The following is a 23,902-nucleotide window of genomic DNA, read 5'->3' as shown; positions in this document are numbered from 1 at the left end:
GTCCAACAGCATCTGGAGAGCCACAGGTTGCCAATCCCTATCTTGAAATATGGATGCTTCCATGCATTTGGTGAGTATGCATGTTCAGGATCTGCTTTTTTTAAAAGCTCTGTCTCCGTAGCTTTTTTAAAGGCAACTGGAAGCAGGGCACAAATTGCCTAAAATGGTTAGGGATCAGAAAAGTTAGTCTTCATTAAGGGTCTCCCTACCCTTTCCCCTCCAGCAGAGCTTCACACACATGTAGATGTAGAATGTTCCTTGAGCACAATTCCACTCCCATCTTCAAGAAATTGCACTACTGAGCTATGACCCCACCCCCCAAAGTCTTTGACACAAGTATAGTTTCCCTTCAAAATTTCTAGACAATAAAAATGGGAAAACGTTGATCTAAAAGTTGTGTCTCTGATGCTGGTGGTCTCTCACACAGGATTGTCATTCTTATTGATGTCTCCAAAACAAATGCCATGTACATCATTCATATCCAACATTCCCTGCGACTTTTACTCGAGGAGCAGATGTCGAGCAAGGATTTCTTCAATATCATAGCGTAAGTAACTGCCATGCAATGGCTGAAACCATTTCTTGGGGGTAGGTCTGTCCATGAGCATTTGGCATCCTTGCTACATTAACCTTTTGATTAACGGGCTACTAGCCATGATAGCTGGGACGCGGGTGGCACTGTGGGTTAAACCACAGAGCCTAGGACTTGCCAGTCAGAAGGTCGGCGGTTCGAATCCCCGCGACGGGGTGAGCTCCCATTACTCGGTCCCTGCTCTTGCCAACCTAGCAGTTCGAAAGCATGTCAAAGTGCAAGTAGATAAATAGGTACCACTCCAGCAGGAAGGTAAACCGCATTTCCGTGCGCTGCTCTGGTTCGCCAGAAGCGGCTTAGTCATGCTGGCCACATGACCCGGAAGCTGTACGCCGGCTCCCTCGGCCAGTAAAACGAGATGAGCGCCGCAACCCCAGAGTCGGCCGCGACTGGACCTAATGGTCAGGGGTCCCTTTACCTTTACCTTTAACCATGATAGCTATTGCTTTGCCTCCAAGGCAGGAATGCTTCTGAATAAAAACAGTTGCTGGAGTGGAACGTGCTCTTGGACTTGGTTCTTGCTTGCAGGATTCTCAAAAGCATCTGGTTGGCAACTGTGAGAACAGGATGCTGGACTAGTTGGGCCATTGACTTCATCCAGCAGGCCTCTTCTTATATTTTTATTCCTCTTAATGTTTAGGCTTAAAATAGCAGAAAGTACCCATTGCAGCTCAGTGTCCAAGAGCGCAACCCTACACATGCCTACTCAGAAGTAAGTCTCACTGAGTGCAATGCAACTTACTCCCAGGTCAATAGGTGTAGAATTGCTACTGTTTTTGGAACCTGAACTGCTCAAGCATCTTCTGTTGCAGGCTGATATGCTGTGAAGCAGCATTTAGTTATTTGCTCTGTGTTTCTTGCAGCTTTGGAAATGACATTAAGGCCTGGCAGGCAGAAATGGTTTCTTCGCACCTAGACAACCTACAAAGGGCCTGGAGGTAAGTAAAACACCTTTTAAGGGAAGCCTCACTGGCGAAACGCCAAGGTTAGTGATCTCTGTTCAATCCATTTAAGATTGAGTTGAGCTCCTTATTTTTACACAGCTGGTATAAAATTAGAGAAGGGACTCATTTAGGGGAGATATGCTTATTCCAGAAATGGAATCAGTTTGCACATCTCTCCCATACAAGTCTGCCCTTGCCACCACTCAAAAACAGGAAGTGGGATTTACTCCATCTTCCTATTTCCCTGCTTTCAGGCTATGCCTGGAACTGTTTATAGGCTAGGATTTGGGGACTTGTGGCCACCCACAAATTGTGGCCTCCCACAAGTTTAGCTTCATCCCTGACCATGCATCATTCTGGCTGGTGCTGATGGGATCTGCAGTTTAACAACATCTGGAGGGCCACAGCTTTCCCATGCCTAGGTATGTTGAAGAGTTCTGATGCAAATGGGGGCAGAAATTGCCAATGTCCGCTTATTTCTACCATGTCAGGGAGGGAAACCAATGCAGCAAATACGATTGGTATTTCCTTCTGTGGTTTGTATTCTGCAAACGATACGTAATCAATGACTTTTCCCACCATTTGCATTGTGTTTCCTTTGCGTTGAAATGAACGGTGTGGAATTGCATAATAATTACATAATTATTTACATAATTAATTATGTCAATATCTGTGACATATAGCATCATTTCCCTCAGAAGCCGAACTGCAGCTGAATGGAAACAGCAGTGTGACAAATGTGGGCCGGAGCAGAAATCAATGTTTTCTTTTATCCCTACCTGAGTTTGCCCTAGGATTGTTAGCATGAGCCAGCATGGCAGTCATAAAATGTTTGGAAGCCATGGTTAGTGTTTTGATGATACTTGGGCATTTAAAAATAAAATAAAATAATTGTTCAACACCTCTTCTAGCTGGGTACTGACCCTTCAGTGTGAAGGCACTAGAAATCTTATGACCGCACTTAGAAGAGCTGTGGAGATAGACTTTAAAGATAAAGACAAGCATAAATCTCAAAGCATTTACCTGCTTACGACTGGAGTCCCTGACCAAGAAAAGGTGGGTAAAATCCCCAAACCAGCTTACCATCTGCCCAGAGCTGCTTGCTAGATTGTCTGAACTATTGCATGCTAGCTTTGCACTTGCAGAGAGACTTTGACACCTGTATGTATTCAAACGTGTTCTCCTACATGCATTCTAAGCATAGGAGCCAACTCCAGGTGGCTGTGGGTGCTTGGGCACCCACAATGCCGTGGGTGAGATGGCCCCCCTGGACTCTAAGGTGGTTCTGCCTCACAGGGCTTGTGCTGTGTGCTCTATGTTAAGTTTGACCCAGGGGCCAGTAACAACCTCCAGGCTTCTGTATGCAGACTCTGCAATTCTTCTCAGGCCACGCCCCTCGCTGCCCTTTCTCTGTGCATTCCTTCAATACTTTTTTGCCTGGCGGGAATGTGTCTTTGAGTGGTGCAATGACTCTTACTTGCCAGGGCAGAGAGATGTGTGCGTCAACCACTGGCTATTGCCTGGCTGGAAGGTTGACTACTGTACAGAGTCATTCTGGCTGCTCTGCCCACCTTGCCTCTCACGGCAACCAGCCTCCAGAAAGTTGCACATGAGGAAATGCAGCCCTCAGTTTGGAAAAGGATTCCCACCTTGCCTTACAGACTGTGATGACTGCGAGCGCTATACAAATGCTAAAATTGTTGAATTAGTATCATCAAACAATACTCCCAAGTGGTTCCGATGGCTTCTATTCTTGCCTTCCAGCATGCCATCTGTTCTTACCTGGCTGAGGTCTGTGGCGGCTGTGACTTGAAGCTGCATGTCTGTCTGTTCAGCGTCGACGGTTTCTCCCTTGATGATATCCCGCCGCGTTATGCAAGTCTGAATGAAACGGCTGTGATTTGTAAAGAAATTGCCCAGACTGGCAATGGTCGGTTTCATTGGTTTGGAGAGACAGGTATATGATGTTCAGATGTTTTGTTTGTTTGTGACATGCATTTTTAGGATTGCAATTTGTTTTAAACTGTTTTTAATGCTGTGTTTTAAATGGCGTGTATCCCTGGCCCAAGGAGCCCTGGGACACACAGTGTATTTCTCAGGGTCTCCAGTGCCTGGGATGCTAAAGGACTGACTACCTTCGCTAAGATCAAAGGAGGAAACCTTGCTAATAAAGCTGCAACCTGCAGCAGTACAGATGGTGTAGTTTTATTCAGAAGATAGTGACTGTTGGGTGTTTGCAGCCCAGCATTTAGTAAAAACTTGTTTACTTGGGCTTCCCTGAAATGATGGCCCTGTACCTTCTGCCCAGTTATCTGTAACACTGATTCAATGTATATTGTAAACTGCTGTGAGATTACTTTTAATGTAAGCGATATAGAAATATTGTCAAATAGATTACATTAAATTGTTGTGACCCACCTTGAGACCTTAGGGTGAAGGGCAGGTTGTTGCGGTTCTCCACTTGCTCACAAACGGTACACGTGGTTTTGAACTTGAACTGGGAATCTTCTGCAACCCTATTGGGACCTCCTTTTACTTTTAGAAAAACTTTTCCTTTACTTGCTCACGCTCCCATCCTTATTCAGCTCCAGCTACAAAAGCTGAGTCTGCTGAAGAGGCAAGAGGCCACAGCCACCGCCCACCATGAACCACCATAGGCAGCATTGGCAGCAACAGCAGCGGATATGTCCTATGCTTCTGATAATATTTTATTCTTTTGATAATTATGCTGTTTTATATTTGACTTCCTTTCACCATGTTTTATTTTGAGATTTTTTTTAAAGATGATATTTTAGTTGCCTTGATCGTGCACTTAACTTTCTTCAGTAAAGTTTTATTTTGGGTTGTTTTATTTGACGTTTTAATGTAGGTTGTAAGCCGCTTCGAGATTATTTTTTCTTAAAAATATAAAGTGGTATAGAAATGAAACGGACAACAACAACTCAACCCTACAATGTTTCAACAGAAACGGTTCTGGGACAATCAATGATCAATATGCTTCTCCATGTTGCAGTTGCTTACTGATCAATTAAAAAAAAATTAAGTGCTAGGGAGTTTAAGGACATGTCCTTCTGCTGGCCTTTTCCCTCTACTTTTCTCTCTTCCTGTTAGGCATCTATGAAAGTGACGATATCAGCATTATCCTATCTGAAATGGAAAAAGCTGTCAACTATTCTCACAAGGTATACGTTCAGATATTCTTCTTCTTAAATGGGTGCTGTGTTTGTTAGGTTGAATGGGATGCATCTGTTCAGTCATGTACAGGATCTGCTTCACATTTAAGAACTTAAGAAGACCTATTCTGGACCACATCAGACCCTAGTTGGTCCAGCATCCTGTTATCCACATTGACCAACCAGATGTCTATGGGAAGCACAACATGAATGCAATAGACCTCTCCCACTTGGGTTCCCTCAACTGGGACTCGGGGGCATACTGCCTCCTATATTGAAGGTACTACATAGTTGTCATGATGAGTAGCCATTAATATCTTCCATTAATTTGGCCGTATCCTCACCAGATGCTTATACCACTTTAATAGTCATGGTTCCCCCCTCCCAGAGAAGCCTGGGAATTGTGGTTTCTTAAAGATACTGTGGGTCCAGTGGCCACTGGGCCCATCACCTCCTGGTAAATAGAAGGGGAAGAAATGGAGGCAGCGAGAGATTTTACTATCTTGGGCTCCGTGATTACTGCAGATGGTGACAGCAGTCATGAAATTAAAAGACACCTGCTTCTTGGGAGAAAAGCAATGACAAACCTAGTCAGCATCTTAAAAAGCAGAGACATCACCTTGCCAACAAAGGTCCGTATAGTTAAAGCTATGGTTTTCCCAGTAGTGATGTATGGAAGTGATAGCTGGACCATAAAGAAAGCTGATCTCCAAAGAATTGATGCTTTTGAATTATGTTGCTGGAGGAGACTCTTGAGAGTCCCATGAACTGCAAGAAGATCAAACCTATCCATTCTGAAGGAAATCAGCCCTGAGTGCTCACTGGAAGGACAGATCCTGAAGCTGAGGCTCCAATACTTTGGCCACCACATGAGAAGAGAAGACTCCCTGGAAAAGACCCTGATGTTGGGGAAGATGGAGGGCACAAGGAGAAGGGGACGACAGAGGATGAGACAGTGTTCTCGAAGCTACCAGCATGAGTTTGACCAAGCTGCGGGAGGCAGTGGAAGACAGGAGTGCCTGGCGTGCTCTGGTTCATGGGGTCACGAAGAGTCGGACACGACTAAACGACTAAACAACAACAACAACAACAACAACAACAACAACAACAAAAGATACTGTGAGTTGTTAGAGGACCTCTATTCCCCTCACAGAGCTACAATTCCCAGAGTGATTTAGCAATCTTCCCAGGGAACTGTAACATTTGGGTGGTGGGTGGTAATGGGGGGTCTTCTAACAATGCTCATAACCCTTAGCAAACTACACTTCCCAAGATCCTTTTGGGGGAAGGCATGACTATTAAATTGTGATAAGAGTGCTTTAAATGTATGGTGTGGATGTGGCCTATGTTTCATCCCCTTGTAAATCTATCCACATTGGTGGCCATTGGTTTGGTGACAGCCTGAGTAGGCTGGTGTTCCATTGTTAAACCCATAAAACATGAAATGGAAAGGTGAATTTCCAAATTTGCAATGACATAGGAACTGCATCCTCTTGGGTTCATGGGCAATGATGATGGATGACTTGGGAACAACAACATCATACTGTGCTGATGATACAGTGGTACCTCAGGTTACATACGCTTCAGGTTACAGACTCTGCTAACCCAGAAATAGTGCTACTGGTTAAGAACTTTGCTTCAGGATGAGAACAGAAATTGGGCTCCGGCAGCACAGCAGCAGCAGGAGGCCCCATTAGCTAAAGTGGTGCTTCAGGTTAAGAACAGTTTCAGGTTAAGTACGGACCTCTGGAACGAATTAAGTACTTAACCTGAGGTACCACTGTAATTGATGGCTTGGGAACAGCATCTAATGTTGATGATGACAATGATGATGATTTTTCAAATTCCTGTCTTACATTCCATTGTCAGGTTTGGCCCCACAAGGCAGCTAACAACCAGATTGAAACAAGAACAAATTATGTTCAGTATTCCAATACAAATACAAAGAGACTGTGATCAAAATAATAATAATACAAAGACCATATCAGAAGAGAGAACAAGAAATATATTTTTTTAATTGATGCATAAGGCACATCAGAAGAGGATGTGTATGTGTGGTTCTCTGTTGTATTTCTCCAATTATTATGGAATGGGAACACACAAGCACCCCATTTTGCCCAACTGAAGGCCATACATTAGCTATTTCCTTTTGAGTTCAGTCCTGATAGAAACTGATAAGGCTTCCCTCCCCCGCATTGCATTTGCTTTCCAGGGAAAGTCCAAACCTTTCCTATCCCTTCTGTTTTTCAGTGTGCCTTACTAGTGGGATCCTTAAGGCAACGTTCAGGAAGTCATTTGGCTAATCAGCTGATGCCTGAAGGAGACCTAACAATGCTAGAAACACAGAAGAAAAGTAGACCACAGAGGTTGCCATTTCCAAAGCCAACTGCCCTCACTCTTGCCAGAATGGTATGACACTGTTTGGTATTTTAAGATGAAAACTGCCTTCATCGGTGCCACTAACCATGTCCCTAGGAGTTGGCTTCTATGATTCTACAATACAGGGACGAAAGCTGAAAATACCTGTGTGTGTGTGTGGGGGGTGCGTTGCTGCTCTGTGATAGGGTTGAGTGCAGATCATACAGGTCTATACAGGGCCAGGCAGTCTTTCAGGTAGCCTGGTCCCAAGATGCTCAGGGCCAAGTAAACAACAAGACCTTGAACATGACCTGGTAGCTGGCTGGCTGGCAACCAGAGCAGTTCTCTCACCACAGGTGTGACCTGTCCAGGCGCTCCACTCAGCAATCTGGTTGCATAATTGTTGCCATTGTGGTATCCCAAAAGCGGTTTTGAAAATAAGAACCACATAGCATGCTGGTAGGCAGGGGCAAAGTGGCAGAAGGTTTTCTCAGATGTTAACTGTACCTTTTTAGAACTTCAGAGACCAGCCCGATGGGGCCAGAAATGGCACGATGAAAGCTCTCCTATGGCGTCCACCAAGTGCCAAAGCGGAAATTCCTCCAGGTGTGTGTGAATGGATTTGAATTGCTATTGCTTGCAAGATTACAAATAGATATATTTGTTGTTTCAAGCTTTGTTTACTACCAGCTTGATGAAATAGCAAAGCCTGCTGAGTAAGGCTGGATGAAGTGGGTGAAGCGTCTGGAGAAGAATTGGCTCTTGATAATGTATGGCTTGCATCTAGTGCTAGTCCAACTGAAGAGTGGTACCATTCAGGTTAATGAGCATGACTAACTTAGGTTCATTAATTTCAATGGATCTACTCTGAGTAGGACTGAGTTGGGTAAACCCAAGATGTAGGCATGCCCAGACTTCTTCTGTCACAAGGAACTGCAGCTGCAGACTCTACAGGTTGCTAGATCCATACCTGCAGTCTTGAATGATGTTTCATTTTTTAAAATAAGAGACTTCTTCTTTCCTGGGCAGCTAATGCTTCTGATGGATGGCTCAGCTTGCTAATGATACCCATTTCTGTTTCTCCATGACATTTGATTCAAGATAAGCTTTGAAAGACCAGGACAAGTGCCTATGCAGTGGTGGACTGGATGAGGGACAATACACTGCAAAGACAGAGGGCTTGTGGGCGGGGGCTCTTGGATCCAGGGAATAAGCCAATTGTCAGCCTTGGGTGGGGTTGCACTCGTTCTGAAGGAGCAGGTATGCACTTTGGGGATACTCCTTGAACCTTCACTGTTGCTTGACCTCTTGTGCCTGGGAATGCCTTTAATCAGTTTTGGCTGATACATCAGCTATGACCATTCCTGGATACGGATAATCTGACTGCTGTCATTGATGCGCTGGGAACCTCAAGACTGCATTACTTCAATAGGCTGTATGTGGGGTTATCCTTTTTTTAAAAAAATAATTTTTATTAACCGACCAATCAAATCAAATCACATCACATAAATTCCAAATTACAAAGCCGAATTTTAAATTTTTGTTGGGGGTACCCATATTTCAAGTTCCGAAGGGGATCCAATCATCTTCTTACTGCTGCTTTAATGTCCACAAATCTGTCCAAATAATGTTCATAATTCTATTCAGTCCTTTCTTGATGTTTTCCACATCTCATCTTGTTATTTTCATATATTTTTCCTTTCTCTTTGTGACCTCTTCTGACTGTCTCCATAAGCGGGTCAAAACAAATTGTAATCCTGTGTGGATTTTCCCGTTCGTCCAAGAGCCATATCCAGATGGATTCCGTATATCATCACTTCCATAGATAAAAGCACTCTTACCATCATTAATCTTCACAAATCTGTCGCCTTTCTTAGTCCTCTGAGGAGGTTCGCCAGCAGTATGAAAACAAATCCATTCCTCCTCCTGGTCGTAAATCTTTCGACAGAACTTGCCAACATGGCGACTCTATTTTTTGCTGCGTCGTCCCAAAAGCTCTTGTTCTTTTCTCGATCTCCATAAAACATGCTTTTGGTTAGAATTCATTTCCACACAGTTTTAAATCATCCAGCTTGGGTCGTTTAAGCGACGGTTCTGACTTGTGAGGGGGGATTATTGGCTAATCACATAGAAGAAAGAAAAAAAAAGTCCCCCCCATCCAGTCCCGCTGCCGACATACCGAGCCTTTGAAGCCTTTGAAGTATCTTCTCATGTTATATTCCTGTTGATCCGACCCGTCGCTCTTCTTTCACAGAGATCCCTTCAATTAGCAGTCTTTACTCCCCATTCTTCACTTGAAATATGTGCATTTGCTTCTTTCTAATTGTTTATTTCCAATTTGCTGCAGCTAGTGCGCGATCAGAGACAGCTTCCAGGAGAGCCGGAGTCCACACAAGGGCATTCTGCCTAGTGCCCTCACCCCCTTCTTTTGATTCCGGGGGTGATTTACGGGCACAGCAGGCAAGGGCAGTGTTCCCCATTTCCTTGGGGCAACAAGGGAGGCTGCATACTCCCATAACAGCCTCTTAATTACCTCATGTGGGCCGGAGAGATGTTATTGTTGGCCATCTTCCAATGCGCCCCTAGTGGCCCCCCATATGTGGGGTTATCCTTGGGTCTGGTCCAGAAGCTTCAGGCAGTGCAGAATGCTGCAGCTAGACTGGGAACACAAGCCACCAGTGTCAAAAGACTTGCACTGGCTTCCCATCTGCAACTGGGCCATTCTTAGAATCATAGGATTGTAGAGTTGGAAGGGACCCCGGGGTCATCTAGTCCAACCCTCTGCAATGCAGGAATCTCAGCTGGATCATCCATGACAGATGGCCATCCAAGCTCTGCTTAAAAACCTCCCAAGGAGGGAGAGTCCATCACCTCTCATAGGCGTCTATCCCACTGTACCATTCCCTGAATAACTTAGGCCCAGGATGCTTTAAGGACCATCTCACTCTGTGGCCCAACAGAGCCTGTGATGATCTGGGGCTGATTGCACTCAACTCAACTGAAGCCAGGATCCCCTCCCCACTGATCCTGGATCCAGTGCGTAAGCCCTACTAACCAGCTCAAGTAGGGGAAGAAGGCAGGTGGAAGCCAGTGTCATGGGCCCTGCTGCCCCAGATGGAATGAAAGCTAAAAAATTGTTTCAAGGATTGCTGCGTTTAGGAAAACTGTTACATAGTTACTGGGGGTCCTACTGTCGTTAACAGTTAAAGAAAACATTCGACTGCATATTTCTTTGACTGATGTTTGTGAGTCAAGGGTCTCACAAAGGGCTGAAAAGGCAGGTTATAACTGTGGCTAAGGGAAGAGTTCAGGGCAACAGTGTTCCTCATATTAATAACATACAGTCATACCTCTTGTTACGTTCGCTTCAGGTTACGTCTTTTAAGGTTGCGTCCCGTGGCGACCTGGAAGTTCCGGAAAGGGTTACTTCCGGGTTTCACTGCTCGCGCATGCACAGATGTGCAAAATGACGTCACACGCATGCGCAGAAGCGGCAAATCGCAACCCACGCATGCGCAGATGCGGGTTGCATTCCTTTCAGGTTGCGAACAGAGCTCCGGAACGGATCCTGTTCGCAACCAGAGGTACCACTGTATTTATCTCACACTGTCCACAAGTTCCACAGTGCAAGTTTTCTGCAGTATTCCTTTGTGGATCCATCTGAGCCTTGCCTATTTCCCCTTTTCATCTTTGTTTCCTAAAAGGGAATCTTGATATTTAAAGTCAGTGCTTTTTTTCTTTTAAAAAAATGTTTAGGGATACTCTCATTTTCCTACTCATATTGAAATACTGCCCCTCAGTGAGGCCAAACTTAGATTCACAAAATGTTTAGGGGTATGCGTACTCCTGCTTCCCCCCAGGAAAAAAGCACTGCTTAAAGCAGCCAAATCAGGGCAGTGTCTGAACTTTGGGAGCTGGGCTTCAGTGCCAAATCATGACCTTCTCCATAGTTTGCTAACACTGTAGCTTGGCGGACCCCCTCTCCATAGCCCCATGATTTAAACCCTGCCAGAGATGATGATGATGATAAATCAATATTCTGATAAGCACTGCATTCTTAGGTTCAATAGAATAATAATAATTAATTTTTGCCCTTGTGTTGCAGTACCTTCAAAGGAAATTTATCTGACAAGCGGGAAAAAGAAACACAGCTTAAAGTCAAAGAAGCGTCCAGAGGTTTCTCTCTTGTTATTTTATGCTGACAAAGGAAAAAAAGTAGGTGGGTGTCCCCAGGGTGTGCGGTCCTTTTCTTACCAAACCAGCAGAGTTTTAAAACTTTGATAATGAGGAGTTTCACTGCAGATTTTCTCCTTTTCTCTGACTTGTTCCAATAGTGATTGAGTGTGTTAGAGGGGAGGCATTTCAGGGGTCGGAGGAGTGAGAAGAGGGGTTAGTGCAGTGGTTCTCAACCTGTGGGTCCCCAGATGTTGTTGGACTACAACTCCCATCATCCCTGAGCTCTGGCTTTGCTAGCTAGGGATGATGGGAGTTGTAGTCCAACAACATCTGAGGACTCACAGGTAGAGAACCACTGGGTTAGTGTTTTAGAAGCATTTGTTGGCTTATGTCTTCAGCACCACACTAGGTCCTGTTTACAGCCTACACGTAGGTTGCTTTTTGATGCCACTTAAAGTGCTATGACTTTAATTCAAATGAGATTTATCACTGGAAATTCTTTGGCTGAGCCCTATTGCAAGTGGTGGAATGGCAGCAGAGGGGAGAATTTCAGCTATTATTCAGGGTGGGAGGTGGACAAAACTGGTGGAGGGGGGAGAGGTGGCAAATAGCTCTTCCTGGTGACTGTTGTCTCCCCTAAAAGTAATATGAAATAATGTTAAAGGTAAAGGTAAAGGGACCCCTGACCATTAGGTCCAGTCGTGACCGACTCTGGGGTTGCGCGCTCCTCTCGCTCTATAGGCCGAGGGAGCCGGCGTTTGTCAGCTTCCGGGTCATGTGGCCAGCATGACTAAGCTGCTTCTGGCAAACCAGAGCAGCACACAGAAACGCCATTTACCTTCCCGCCGGAGTGGTACCTATTTATCTACTTGCACTTTGATGTGCTTTCGAACTGCTAGGTTGGTAGGAGCAGGGACTGGGCAACGGGAGCTCACCCCGTTGTGGGGATTTGAACCGCTGACCTTCTGATCGGCAAGTCCTAGGCTCTGTGGTTTAACCCACAACGCCACCTGCGTCCCATATTTAATTTAATATGAAATATTAAATTATATAATTTAATTTTTATATATCATATTTAATTTAATATGAAATAATGTTACAAGATGGCTAAAAGGGAATTCTGGTGGTGGTGGTGATTCTCAGATGACTTGAAGGAGAGGCAGCTGTCAGTCCCATCGAGATCGCCTCTCCTTGTTCTACTCCCGTGAAAGTAGGGGTGGAGCCTATCAGTGATTTCAACATCCAGTTTTGAGTCTGCAGCTTTTTTACCTAAGAATGCTTGACTTACCTCTAGTAGAGCCAAACTGGGATGATGGAAGACATCATCTTCCATTCTATCATGTATTTGTCACATGCAGCACTGTTTACATTCCCCTGCAGTTTGTCTTCCGCCAAAACCTAGATTATTTCTCTTGCTGTCTGATGTGGTGAAATTAAGCCATTTATGCAATTAATTTTGTAAATTACACAAGTCGTTATGTTATTCCACCCCATTCATTTCAGTGCAGAGGATGCAGTCAATGTCATATTGTTTGCGGACTGAAAGCAACAGCAAACACCAATTGTGTTAGTTGCACTGATTTCTGTTCCAGACATGGGACATGGGGAAAGGTTGTTGCCTTCATGCTTAAGCTCTTTCAAGAAGCATCCAGCTGGCCATTTGGGGAAGTGGGACACTGGATGGATCCTTGGTGTGATATGGTAGAGCTCTTACATTAGGTAGGAAGTAGATAATGCAAGTTATATATGCCTCCACCAGCATATGGCATGCCATATTTTTTAGGCATGAAGCATATTTTTGCCCAGAGTGGAAAACTGCAGCTTCTTTTTTTCCTAGGTGCAGTTTATAAAAAATATTCAAACACGAAAAATGTGAAGAAGCAGATTCCTGTTCCTGTTTTGCCATTTGAAGAAGAGATATGCTCCAGTAAAGCGGTATGATTCATAATTTCCATTCTTTATTGATTTTACCGCTTTGATATAAATTGCTGTGGAAGCATTGAGTGTTCTTCATTTTATTCATTCACTCATTTTATATCCTGCCCTTCTCCCCAAAGAAGCCTAGGGCGGCAGTATGTCTTTGACTGATATGCATCCTAAACATATCATTTTTAGTTTGATACATTTGTGTTTTATTGGTTGGCATTATGGTTGTTTGTATGTTTCAATTTATATCTGTAAGCTGCATCTGCCTTGTGGAGGAGGGGAGGGGGTGATAACTTTCTGAATAAATAAGATGGTTGAGCATAGTTATTATTTTGTCCTCCTTTCTCTCAAAAAGTGGCTGAGCAGATTCAGTATAAAGAAATTGAAGTTAGACTTGCCCAGTCTTGTTTTTGGACCTGAGTGTGTGCATCAGAAGGAAATGGTGGCATCTTTGCACAAGCAAGTCTCAGCAAAATACTGTGACATCTTCCCGAGTGTAGAGATTCACGTAAGTCCTTCTTATGGCTTTTCCTCCTATTGTGGTACAAAAAATGTCTTATTTCTGCCAGTTACCTAGACTTCTGCTTTGACGCCAACATCTTTCTGTTTTGGGGGGACAGGGGGCAGGCGGGTGTGGGGGATTCCCTGGTCCTGAATGGGGTAACTGTGCCCCTGAAGGACCAGGTGCGCAGCCTGGGAGTCATTTTGGACTCACAGCTGTCCATGGAGGCACAGGTTAATTCTGTGTCCAGGGCAGCTGTCTACCAGCTCCACCTGGTACGCAGGCTAAGACCCTACCTGCCCGCAGACTGTCTTGCCAGAGTGGTACATGCTCTGGTTATCTCCTGCTTGGACTACTGCAACGCGCTCTACGTCGGGCTACCTTTGAAGGTGACCCGGCAACTGCAATTAATCCAGAATGCGGCAGCTAGACTGGTGACTGGGAGTGGCTGCCGGGACCACATAACACGGTTCTGAGAGATCTGCATTGGCTCCCAGTACGTTTCCGAGCACAGTTCAAAGTGTTGGTGCTGACCTTTAAAGCCCTAAATGGCCTCGGTCCTGTATACCTGAAGGAGCGTCTCCACCCCCATTGTTCAGCCCGGACACTGAGATCTAGCACCGAAGGCTTTCTGGCGGTTCCCTCATTGTGAGAAGTAAGGTTACAGGGAACCAGACAGAGGGTCTTCTTGGTAGTGGCGCCTGCCCTGTGGAACGCCCTCCCAGCAGATGTCAAGGCAATAAGCAACTAGTTTACTTTCAAAAGACAACTGAAGGCAGCCCTCTTTAGGGAAGTTTTTAATGTCTGATGCTGTATTGTTTTTAATATTCAGTTGGAAGCCGCCCAGAGTGGCTGGGGAAACCCAGCCAGATGGGCGGGGTATAAATAAATTATTATTATTATTATTATTATTATTATTATTATTATTATTATTATTATCTTTCAATGTGGTTTCCTGTGTTCCAGTCAAATTTACACTGGCCTTTTTGAAATCATAGAATAAGCTGCTGTTGTATATAAAAACAAAATTTTCATGAAATACTTGAGCCTTCTTCTTTCTGGCTCCAAAGATGTGGCTGAATTTTTTAAGAAACAGGAGACCCCATTGTGACCCTGGCAAAGCTACTGAAAGGAAATGGGAGTAAGAACTTGGATGTCAGACCCTGCAAAATGTCCCTATTTTCCAGGGACGTCCGTGATTTAGAGAAGCTGTCCCGGTTTCTGATTTGATCCCATAATGTCCCCCTTTTCCTTAAGACGTCCCTATTTTCATCGGTGAAATGTTGGAGGGTATGGGATGTAGAAGGAGCCAATACGCAAGATTTGGGTCCTATTTCTCTTGGCCATGGGACCAAACAAAGATGTTCTTTATCCCTATGCATTTAAAAGAAGAGTTATTAATTAATATTCCTGTGTATAGCTTGGCTCTCAAATGAATTATTTTCAAGATGGCCCAGTGAACAATTGAAAATAGATTTTTCACCCAATCTGTTAATTAAGAACATGGTCAGGCCTATGACCCTCAACTCCCACCACCAGCCATCCTCCCTCAAGTTTGCCCGCACCCTTTCCCCAAATGCACCCAGGTAATTATTTAACGTGATCACCAAAGTCTAGGAACTTCTACCCTGTCTAAAATATCGATATCTGACATGACCTTAATTTAACATTACAGTGGAACCTTAGGTTACGTACTGTCCTCCTTACGAACTCTTCGGGTAACGAGCTCCGCTAACCTGGAAGTAGGTGTTCTGGGTAGCGAACCTTGCCCCGGGATGCGAGTGGAAGTCACACGCTGGCGGTGTGGCAGCAGTGGGAGGCCCCATTAGCAAAAGCGTGCCACAGGATAAGAAGAAAAAGAAGAAGAAGAGTTTGGATTTGATATCCCGCCTTTCACTCCCTTTAAGGAGTCTCAAAGCAGCTAAGATTCTCCTTTCCCTTCCTCCCCCACAACAAACACTCTGTGAGGTGAGTGGGGCTGAGAGACTTCAGAGAAGTGTGACTGGCCCAAGGTCACCCAGCAGCTGCATGTCGAGGAGCGGAGACGCGAACCCGGTTCCCCAAATTACGAGACTACCGCTCTTAACCACTACACCACACTGGCTCAGTTTCAGGTTAAGAACGGATCTCCAGAATGAATTAAGTTTGTAAACGGAGGTACCACTGTACATCTGCACATCTGTAGTGACAAAAATGCAAACTGTGTTTTTAGGGTATTGTCAAACATCTGCAGATTCAGCCCAAGGACCTGGAAGTGTACATTGAGCAGATGGAGAGAGTGTTGCGGTGCTATGTTCGGAGAGTCCAGTGGCTGCTGTCAGGTGTGTACTACCTCTAAGAATGAGAAGTCGCTGCAGTGTTGATAATATCTGTTTATTGCCCTAGGATACAAAGCTAATTCATGCAGCCTTGGGAGGGAAGTTTCCTTTCACTAGATGATGAATTGAGGCTGAGAGAAAATTAAGTTGTCTAAGATAATCCAAGGTGTTTGTGATTAAGCAAGATTTTGAACTCAGTGTTGTCCTTCTCAAAGCCAGAGCTCTACTTAGTGTACTAAACTTTATCTCCGTCTCACCCACAAATTGCCTTCTACAGTTCCCCCAGTAGTTCTTCCTGTATAAAGGAGATAATAGATATTTTGACAAAATTGGATGGGTATATATTACCTCCCCAGCCAACCTTGATTCACTCCAGGAGGCAGCACCTCTTCTAAACGTTATAAAATATCATGCTTAATGGCAGTTTCCCTTTGCCGGGGGCTCGCTGCTCTGCAGCGCCCTCTGGTGTCACATTTTAATAATACATTTTTAATGTTATAAACGGCAAGTGTAGATCCGCCCTCCGTTTTCTTTTCTGTAATCTCAAGGATGTCTGTTGTAGAATTCAGCAGGGAGGAGGATGGGAACAAAACTAGAATTAGTTGCCTCTACCTGTCATTGACTGTGGCTCCTCCAACTGTTGATCTCCTTGACTCAATAGCCCTAAAGGACACATCTCTGCTCTAAACCTAACGGAGAGAAGGCTTTGTTTTGTGTGTGGTGGCAGCAGCAGCAGCTGCTCTTACAGCCAGACCCCTAGAGCTGACTCTTCCAGTATGGAGTGGCCAGCCAAAGGATTCATGGAGAAAGCACACTTAACATTCCAGGGGTGTTCATAGGAAGCAGAGTTTGACCAAAAGACAAGACCAACATTGCCCCTTTCTTAAGACATTGCATGAGAACAGCTAACATTCTGCCATTGCAATAGTTCTGAGACAGAAATTACAAAGGAGAGGTGATAACTATTTGTAAGACGGCTTCCAACATTTGAATAGCCCATAGCTCACATGAAGTTTATTATTAATTAATATTATCGCTGTCATTTTTAAAAAAAAACTATAGTGAGAAATGAAGACCTAAAGATGGTAACCGGTGCAAGGCCACTTGAGTTTAATTACTGAGCTGAGAGACAAGCTAGATGTGGTGGTGACTAGGGATGGGATTCACTGTCCTGCGGCTGTTCAGTTCCACCCAGCCCCACATCATCTGTGCGCAAACACACTTAGTTGAGTTTTGTGTTTTGTAAAATGCAGGTCAGCTCAACTCAGCCCATAATGGCCTTCAGTTCCCCTGTCTGTGTTACAAAAAGTATGGGTGTTGCGGAGTGAAAGGAACCTTACAAATCAGGAGAGAAGCAGTGGCATTATAACCACAAAAACAAATGCAATAACACCCCGCCCATCTGAATGTGCAGCCTACCTGCTCATTTTATTTCTTTGTTCCCCTTTTTGTTAAAAAATAGGTAGTCGTCGATTGTTTGGTGTCATTTTGGAAGCGAACGTTTGCATCCTGATTGATACGTCTGGTTCCATGGACCGTTCTTTGCAGGAGGTCACAAAAGAGCTCACCTCCCTTATCTGGGAACAGCTGAGGAAGAATAATGTGAAGTAAGGAAGGTGCAGAGGTGACCTTAAGATGAGGGAGAAACTCAAGTCAGTTCAGATTTAATGGCGAACTTATTGAATTTGCACTTTCCGAAACAATTTGAAAACTGAAACACAGCCATGCTTATAAATTCACACGTCTCCAAATTTTGCAATGCACTTCTCGACCCATTGTTTACCAAAATACATATATTAGGGGGAAACGTGCACAAAAATGAATATATTTATGAAAATAGCATGCATTATAGTAGGAGAAACTGCTTACAAAAATATGTGCATTAATCAAGACTATATACAAAAAATGGGTTTATAAGGTGAAATTTGCACTAAAATGCTGAAGAATTTTCATGAGGATTTTTTAAATTTTTTTTAAGAATCCGCAAATTGCTGCGGAAATGTGGAGAACTGAATTTAAGATTAGAAAAAAGGAGTCGTTGAGAGGACCATGCTTTGGGGTATCAACTTGCTTTCCCACCAAAGTAGCCCCCTTATGAATATTCAAATACTCTCATATGGCTTTCCTCAAGTGTTTCTTCTCAGAAAGGATAAAATGTTGATTTAATTACATGTAGTGACTGGCTTGTGTTTTGGTCCTTCTAAGATGTATCTGAAGAAAGCTCATACCAATAACAAACTTAGTTGGTCTCTAAGGTGCTACTGGAAGGATTTTTTTTATTTTGTTTCTGGCAGCCCAAATGATACAACCATGCCTGTTTCCACCAGCTACTGCACGGTGGCATGTTTCAATTTCAGTAACTCAGTTAGGAGGGAATTGTTATCTCCAATTCTCCACCCAGAATGTGTGGGAGATTCCCATAGGAGATTGTAATTTCACGGCATAAATAATCCTTTTTTTCTTTTTGGTTTTTAATCAGTGCAGGCATCTTGCGCAATATCCTTTTAACACTCTTGCGCAAGCCTTAGTGAGGTAAACATCATTGTGTAAATCAGGCGCCCCTACCCCCCAGGACCAACGCCAGTGATTACATAGGACATGTAGCTTAGGTCAAATCAGGCCACGACTTTATTGATTACATATGAAAAGGTTTGGCAAGGCATTGGGAAACCGTTTGAGCATTAGGCAGCCTACTGAGGTTTATTGTTTGGGGTCAACCCAAGGCAAAGAGGACCTAATGGCACACATCAAATAGGTACCCCTTGCAGTGTTGCCATCTCAAGGAGTGCTATGGCCCTAGCCCCCACCTGGGCTTCTGGACAGAAGCAGTTTCTCCTGGATCCCTTTAATGAGATACACCTGCAGGCTACAACCTCCCCTCCACCAAAGGCTTACCCAATGCCTTAACCACCAAAGTTGTAACAATTGCTATGAGGTAGGTGAAAGCAAAGGACAGAGCCAATATGTCCCTTGGGCAAATTCCTACCGGGCCCTGAATACAGCAACCAACAGTTAACCATAGCAAGGTCCAGCACCACACAATAGCCACCACACAAAGGGCAGAGGAAGATCCTGCGACAAACTGGATGAAGAAGTGGACTAGGCCCCTGGTGCTTCTCCTGTGTTGGATGTAAAGGAGAGAGAGAGAGAGCTGGGTGTCATCAGCCATGTTTAATGGTAACCTCTGTCTTTATGTCCAGACCAAACCCAGTGGTTTTGTTTCTAGCAGAAAATTAACTACAGCCTCAGGAACGCCTGCCTGGGCATTAGGCAACCAGCTTAGATAATACAAAGAGGCACATTTCACGGCAAAAAGCTTGTGGGTGGAGCTAAATGTTTTCTTTTGCCCAACAGATTTTGCATGCCAGTTGAATGTCGAAAGCTGGGCTTTTCTCAGCTCAGTAGCTGATATGGCAGGCTTAGCTGGCTTAATGTTTTGACAGACACACCTCTTTCTCATCAGGTTCAGTCTCATCAGCTTTGCCGAAGATGTTGACGTCTGGCAGGAGTGCCTTGTGGAGGCCACAAACGAAACATGCCATGACGCTGTGCAGTGGCTGTCAACATTTCACGCTCATGGGAATACATCCATTCTCAAGGCTTTACGGGTTTGTTAAGCAGGGCAGAGCGTTCTGTGTGCACCAGGGTCCCTGTGGCAGAGAGAGGGGGCCTCCCTACTGAAGACCTCTAGCTGGCATGCAGCTATTACTGTGGCTCCATCTCTGTTCTGCTGGAAGTTTCTGCCTCCTAGAAAATTCCAAATGAGGGTCCACCATTTTGTTTGTGACTTGTTGAGCTTGGAGGAAGGGCAGGGACTAAGCCATTCGAAGAGTTAGGTTTAGCATTGTGCAAACAAAGCTGTGAAGCATAGACAGCTAGAAAGAGCCAGTTATTCCCCCTGATTGCCTGTGGGGTGAACTATATTTTACCATAGTGTGCTTCTGCATAGCCTGATTATTATATAGATTATGCCATTCTGCTCTTTCAGAGAGCTTTCAGCCTTCTGGACGTTGAGGCTTTGTACGTTCTGACTGATGGAAAACCAGACACCAGCTGCAGTTTGGTCCTGAAAGAAATTGAAATGCTCTTGAAGAAACGAGCAATTATAATCCACACTATTTCGTTTAATTGCTCCGACAGGTATGTTTTGCTTTGCTGGGGGAAAAGTTGGCTTTCTAATCTTATTTTTGGTTGACATGAGGGAAAACATGGATGAAACTGGCAATTGAACAGAGTGTTCTCCATTTCCACGAAGTCTTCAACTCCCACTTAAAACTGCATAATCCCTAAGGTTAGGACTGGAGCTGCACCAGTTTCGAAAGTTTCCTCAAGTTGCATTGTCAAAGTTTCCTCAAATTGCAATTCCTCAAATTGCACAAGAGAGAGGGATCAGCAGGCTTTGGGACAATTCAAAGTTCACAGAACTAGCAAAAAGAGAGAGGCATACCTTTACAGGGTTGGGGAGAAACTCGGGCAGTTTGAACATGCTCAGAATGCTCGCTAACAGTGAGAGATGGGTGAATAGAAAACCAGAGGGGTCCAATATTATTTTAATAAAGTGCATTCATTTAATGTTTAACAGCTTTTGTGCTTAATAATCAAAAACCAAGAACGAACCTCACTCTTAACAGTCCCAAGGACTTGGTTTGATCTGAAACCAGAAGTTACAAGCAAATGTGAATTATTTCTCTGGGCAGGGCTGATGCAACATAGCAGTGATGTCACCCACATTGAAATGACATTCTTAGAATAGATGTGATGATAACACCCAAACCTATTTGAAAGATAGTACAAAGAACTCCTCCCCTCCCCCGTCCCTCTTGTCTTCCACAGAGCAGCTAATGACTTTCTTAAGAAACTGGCCTTCCAGACAGGTGGGCGCTACCATCGGTGCCACGGGGATGTGGATGGACAGATGGCAGCACACCGGCTACTGTCAGAAGGCTTTAAGGACGAAGATGTATGTTGAGTTGATGTAGCATCTCATGCTGTATTTTGCACTCTGGATCCCAGCACATGGGATCCCATGTAGTACCATGAAAGTCTGTCTGGTCCTTTGAGCTGCTAAGGCAAGCATGGGAATCTTGATATGTACCCCCATCCATCAACAAATAACAGGTTTTCCCTCCCTGTTATTCCAAAAAGAAAATCTCTGGAGAGTGCCTTTTGGGTCATAGCTCATTCTGCTTTTTTGAGCAGTTTCACATGGCGAGTCATTTGTGGAAGGAGAGGCTTCCCTTCTGGCTTTGCCAACCACAAACAAATTGACATGGGAATATGACTGGTTTCTTTGCGGCTTCCTCCGCCCTCACTGACATACTCTTCAGGTTCCAGGGAGGGTCTCCTTGTGAGCGACAAGGACTCGCCAGCTTTCCCCCTCCATTTCTGAGTCTGAATGATTTATTTCCCGGCACCGCACATGTACACAGTCGTGTTCGATTCGCTCACACTTAAGTGGGGAGACTCCTGTATGTGTGGTTTGTCTCTGCCACAAGTAATCCATTCCAGTGGAGTCACTTAAAAAACCTAACCTTTATAGACTTCTGTAAATGACTCCAAGTCACTCCAAGTCATTTATAGGAAACTCCTTTTAAAAATATTTTTAATCACAGGTTCTCATCTCTCTAATGCCAATGCCTATTTTATTGATGTGTTCAAGTGCTGTAAGCTTAGCCATTTCAGATTGATCCCATATTTTCTTAATCAACTCTGTTTTACTAGTGGTTTTTTAAATACCCTTCCATAATATAGCAAATACGTTTCTTGCATTTGTAATTACATATAAAACTGTCTTGTGTTTATCCAGGCTAATAACTATTTTTACTGCATCCAGTAAATTTTGCAATGGTTTGGGTTTAAGGTTTAACTGGGAAAGTGTCCTTAATCAACTTTATCACCAGACTTCAAAAACATTTTGCTTTCTGATTTTTCCATCACCATACATGAGCAAAGTCTCCCCTTTCCCCCTGACAAATTCAGCATTACCTTCTCCTATATTATATATTTTATGAATTCTCTATGCTGCCATATGCCCCCTTAAAACAGTTTTCCCTGGTTGCAATAGAAAAACAAGATAAATAAATATCATAAACATTCCCATAGCTCTTCAGGAACAGTCATTTCTCAATCTCTATTCCACTTAACCTTTTTATTTATTCTGCCTATCAGGAACCGGATCCTAGCCTGAACCCTGCTTTGGCAAATGGGGATGCAGGCTGGGGACTTGGGCTGTGTCAGGGGGCGGAGCCAACAGGGTGGGATAGGCTTCCCTTGGATCCATCCCTTGCCCATTTAAGCAGCCTGCACCTGGGGCACTACCTGTTTGTATGCTTCCTGTACACATAGATGAACCAATTTAAGAGGGCAAGGCAAGCACAGGGCATATCTGCAGATAGACAGACGTACCAGTTCTCTAATTTTCTGGTTCATAGTTGTGCCTATGAAAAGTGAGATGAGATTAGAGCTACTCAGATCTGTCCAATTTGGTTTCTCTCACTTCCTCATTTTTCTGCTCTTCAGTTCTCTCTCTACATTTATACATCATTTTGTAAAAACGTTTTATTTTCTTTACCGATAAATTTCCATCCATCCAAAGACATGAATTCTTATTTCTTTCTTCAGGATCCAGCTTTCCCCTTGTTTGAAGGAGATGATTTAAAGAAACTTGTTGATGAAATCGCAAAAGCTAGGAGCTATTTAACACAGGCCAAGTTCTTTAAGTGAGTGGCTATCTGTCGGCTTTCGGTAATGGCGAATTTTCTGAAAACTTGACTCTTTGTTACAATGGCCACTAATTCCCTGCTGATCAAGGAATTCATGCATTGCACGGATAAAGTGGGTAGATTTCTATCTCTCTCATAATGCTGGAACATGTGGGTATTCAATGTAGCTGAATATTGGGAGATCCAGGACAGACAAAAGAATATACTTCTTCATAGTTAATGTACTTCTTTCATAATTAAACTATGGAACCTGGGCTCCCTGTTTTTAGTTTACTTCTTTCTATTCTAATTTTGCAAAATGTATTCATCCTTGCTTTTTTATATGCACCATACTTTTCAGCTTTTCATATTTTGATACTTATATCAAATATAAATCTACTTAGTTGAAATAAATAAATTGTCTCCTATTTCTTTTATTAGATCGCTATTAGAAAAAAAGAACGTAAACCAGAAGGACCACTGCCCATGAAACAGTTGCCTTCAGGTATAATACTTTTTTAAAAATCCTCTGAAATCATAGAATTGGAGAGTTGGAAGGGACCACGAGGGTCATGTAGTCCAACCCCTTGCTATGCAAGAATCTTTTGCCTACTGTGGAGCATGACCCTGAGATTAAAAGTCTCATGCTCTACCAACTGACAAAATGTCTACTGTATATGTGCTTTCCAAATGACATTGCTAAGTACACTCAGGCTTTGGATTAGCAACAATGGCGACCTTACTACAGGTGTGCTCAAGAGGTGTGCTGAGGGTGCTCAGGCACCCGCTAAAGTTTCAAGAAAGTGGATATCAAGGAATGCAGAGAGAAAGAGATGCAGGCAGAATAAAAAGGCCGGAATTGAGGTGCAGCTTCTGACTGGATCTGTCTCGGGGGGTGATTGGCTCCAGCAATTGCAGTAAGGGAGAAAGAAGGACTCCTTCTCCCTCCTCCTCCACAGATAGAAGCCTTTTTCTGCATCTATCTCTTGTCTCATTGCTCAGTCTCTGTCCAAGCTCCACTTTCCATCTTTTGTGGAAAGAAATCTGTGAGAGTGAGGGGCTGCTTTTGCAGCTTGCAAGCAAGGAGGAAGAGGAGCCACCCTGCCCTCTGCCCTCCAAATCTGCCCTCCAAATCTGCTTGACATAATAATAATAATAATAATAATAATAATAATTTGTACCCCAGCCACTCTGGGCAGCTTCCAACAAAGA

The 23,902-nt window shown here is 43.9% G+C and overlaps 1 protein-coding gene across 3 annotated transcripts in view; it reads left to right on the top strand.

The window, feature by feature from the left end:
* VWA3A (von Willebrand factor A domain containing 3A) overlaps nt 1-23,902 on the top strand; it is a 48,667-nt gene that overhangs the window by 24,117 nt on the left and 648 nt on the right. For all 3 annotated transcript variants that reach the window (XM_080980942.1, XM_080980941.1, XM_080980940.1), the window contains 17 exons: nt 428-547; nt 1,456-1,530; nt 2,448-2,592; nt 3,301-3,493; nt 4,648-4,718; nt 6,960-7,118; nt 7,583-7,673; nt 11,173-11,286; nt 13,081-13,178; nt 13,525-13,677; nt 15,884-15,992; nt 17,452-17,596; nt 19,453-19,597; nt 19,978-20,129; nt 20,823-20,949; nt 22,611-22,708; nt 23,132-23,195. In XM_080980942.1, coding sequence (XP_080837068.1) covers nt 428-547; nt 1,456-1,530; nt 2,448-2,592; nt 3,301-3,493; nt 4,648-4,718; nt 6,960-7,118; nt 7,583-7,673; nt 11,173-11,286; nt 13,081-13,178; nt 13,525-13,677; nt 15,884-15,992; nt 17,452-17,596; nt 19,453-19,597; nt 19,978-20,129; nt 20,823-20,949; nt 22,611-22,708; nt 23,132-23,180 — 2,044 coding nt within the window. In that variant the 3' untranslated portion in view covers nt 23,181-23,195. The remainder of the gene's footprint in view (nt 1-427; nt 548-1,455; nt 1,531-2,447; nt 2,593-3,300; nt 3,494-4,647; nt 4,719-6,959; nt 7,119-7,582; nt 7,674-11,172; nt 11,287-13,080; nt 13,179-13,524; nt 13,678-15,883; nt 15,993-17,451; nt 17,597-19,452; nt 19,598-19,977; nt 20,130-20,822; nt 20,950-22,610; nt 22,709-23,131; nt 23,196-23,902) is intronic.

Source organism: Podarcis pityusensis, assembly GCF_964106645.2.
Source record: "Podarcis pityusensis genome assembly, chromosome: 14".
Lineage (NCBI taxonomy): Eukaryota > Metazoa > Chordata > Lepidosauria > Squamata > Lacertidae > Podarcis > Podarcis pityusensis.
The sequence above is the reverse complement of the archived record's forward strand: the minus strand, read 5'-3'. Positions and strand labels throughout refer to the sequence as shown.